Source organism: Calidris pugnax, unplaced genomic scaffold (assembly GCF_001431845.1).
Source record: "Calidris pugnax isolate Ruff unplaced genomic scaffold, ASM143184v1 scaffold464, whole genome shotgun sequence".
Taxonomy (NCBI): Eukaryota; Metazoa; Chordata; class Aves; order Charadriiformes; family Scolopacidae; genus Calidris; species Calidris pugnax.
Window position 1 is genome coordinate 13,213 of NW_015091164.1, and position 1,418 is coordinate 14,630.

General features: G+C 62.8%; 1 protein-coding gene across 1 annotated transcript in view; it reads right to left on the reverse strand.

Annotated features, from left to right (window-relative positions):
- LOC106898214 (glutamate receptor ionotropic, kainate 5-like) overlaps nt 1-1,418 on the reverse strand; it is a gene marked incomplete at its 3' end in the record, with an annotated part of 19,212 nt that overhangs the window by 3,795 nt on the left and 13,999 nt on the right. The window contains exons 5-6 of the mRNA XM_014959329.1: nt 1,222-1,344; nt 37-231 (exon numbers count right to left, since the gene is read on the reverse strand). Of these exons, the coding sequence (XP_014814815.1) occupies nt 37-231; nt 1,222-1,344 (318 nt within the window). The remainder of the gene's footprint in view (nt 1-36; nt 232-1,221; nt 1,345-1,418) is intronic.

Consider the following 1,418-nt stretch of genomic DNA (forward strand, 5'->3'; position numbering starts at 1 on the left):
CCCTCCCCGTGCCCCCCACAGGCTGCCCCCACCTACCCGGTTGATGAGCTCGCCCACCATGCCCGTCCAGGAGCCGTTGGGCTCGGGCGCCCCATAGAGCCCGTCCTCCACCAGCTTGATGTGGAAGCGGAACTTGAGGAGCCCGGCCAACTCCTGCAGCATGTCCACGCAGAAGCCCTCGTAGCGCTCGGGGCCGCCCGCGCCCCCCACCCGCATCACGTAGGGGTTCTCCTGCGGAGGGTGGGGGGACACGACAGGGAGGAGTCAGGGGTGGGGGGACGTGGCTGGGCAGCGGTGGAGAACCCAAGGGGGAACCCCACGGAGATGCCTCCATGGGATCTCAATGGAGAACCCGGTGGAGAACCCAATGGGGAACCTGATGCAGAACCCAATGGGGAACCTGATGGAGAACCCAAGGGGGAACCCTGTGGAGATGTCCCAGTGGAGATACCCCTATGAGATCCCCATGGAGATCCCAAAGGAGAACCCAACGGGGAATGTGACAGAGAACCCAATGGGACCCCAAAGGAGATCCCAAAGGGGACACCCCAAGGGAACTCTAAATGGACCCCAAATGGAGACCCTGACCCCCTCCAAGGTGGTGGCAATGGAGATGCCAACAGGGACACCCCAACGGGAACCCGAGGGGACCCCAACTGGAGACACCCCAAGGGGGACACCCCAAGAGGAACCCAAGGAAACCCCAACTGGAGACAACCCAAGGGGGACACCCCAAGAGGAACCCAAGGAGACCCCAACTGGAGACAACCCAAGGGGGACACCCCAAGAGGAACCCAAGGAGACCCCAACTGGAGACATCCCAAGGGGGACACCCCAAGAGGAACCCAAGGAGACCCCAACTGGAGACATCCCAAGGGGGACACCCCAAGAGGAACCCAAGGAGACCCCAACTGGAGACAACCCAAGGGGGACACCCCAAGAGGAACCCAAGGAGACCCCAACTGGAGACAACCCAAGGGGGACACCCCAAGAGGAACCCAAGGAGACCCCAACTGGAGACAACCCAAGGGGGACACCCCAAGAGGAACCCAAGGAGACCCCAACTGGAGACAACCCAAGGGGGACACCCCAAGAGGAACCCAAGGAGACCCCAACTGGAGACACCCCAACAGGGACACCCCAAGAGGAACCCAAGGAGACCCCAGATGAAGACCCCGAGGGGGTGTCGATGGTCAATGGGGGACACCCCTCCCCCCTCACCAAGATGGTGGTGATGATGAGGGTCTTGTTGGCCAGGCTGTCGGAGGCGTTGATGGCCAAGGTGGTGGCGTTCATGGCCAGCGTCCGGTTGGAGTACCACACGCCCACCTGGGGGGCACGGAGCTCAGTTGTGGGGCACGGAGCTCAGTTATGGGGCAGGGAGATCAGTTGTGGGGCACGGAGCTCAGTTGTGGGGC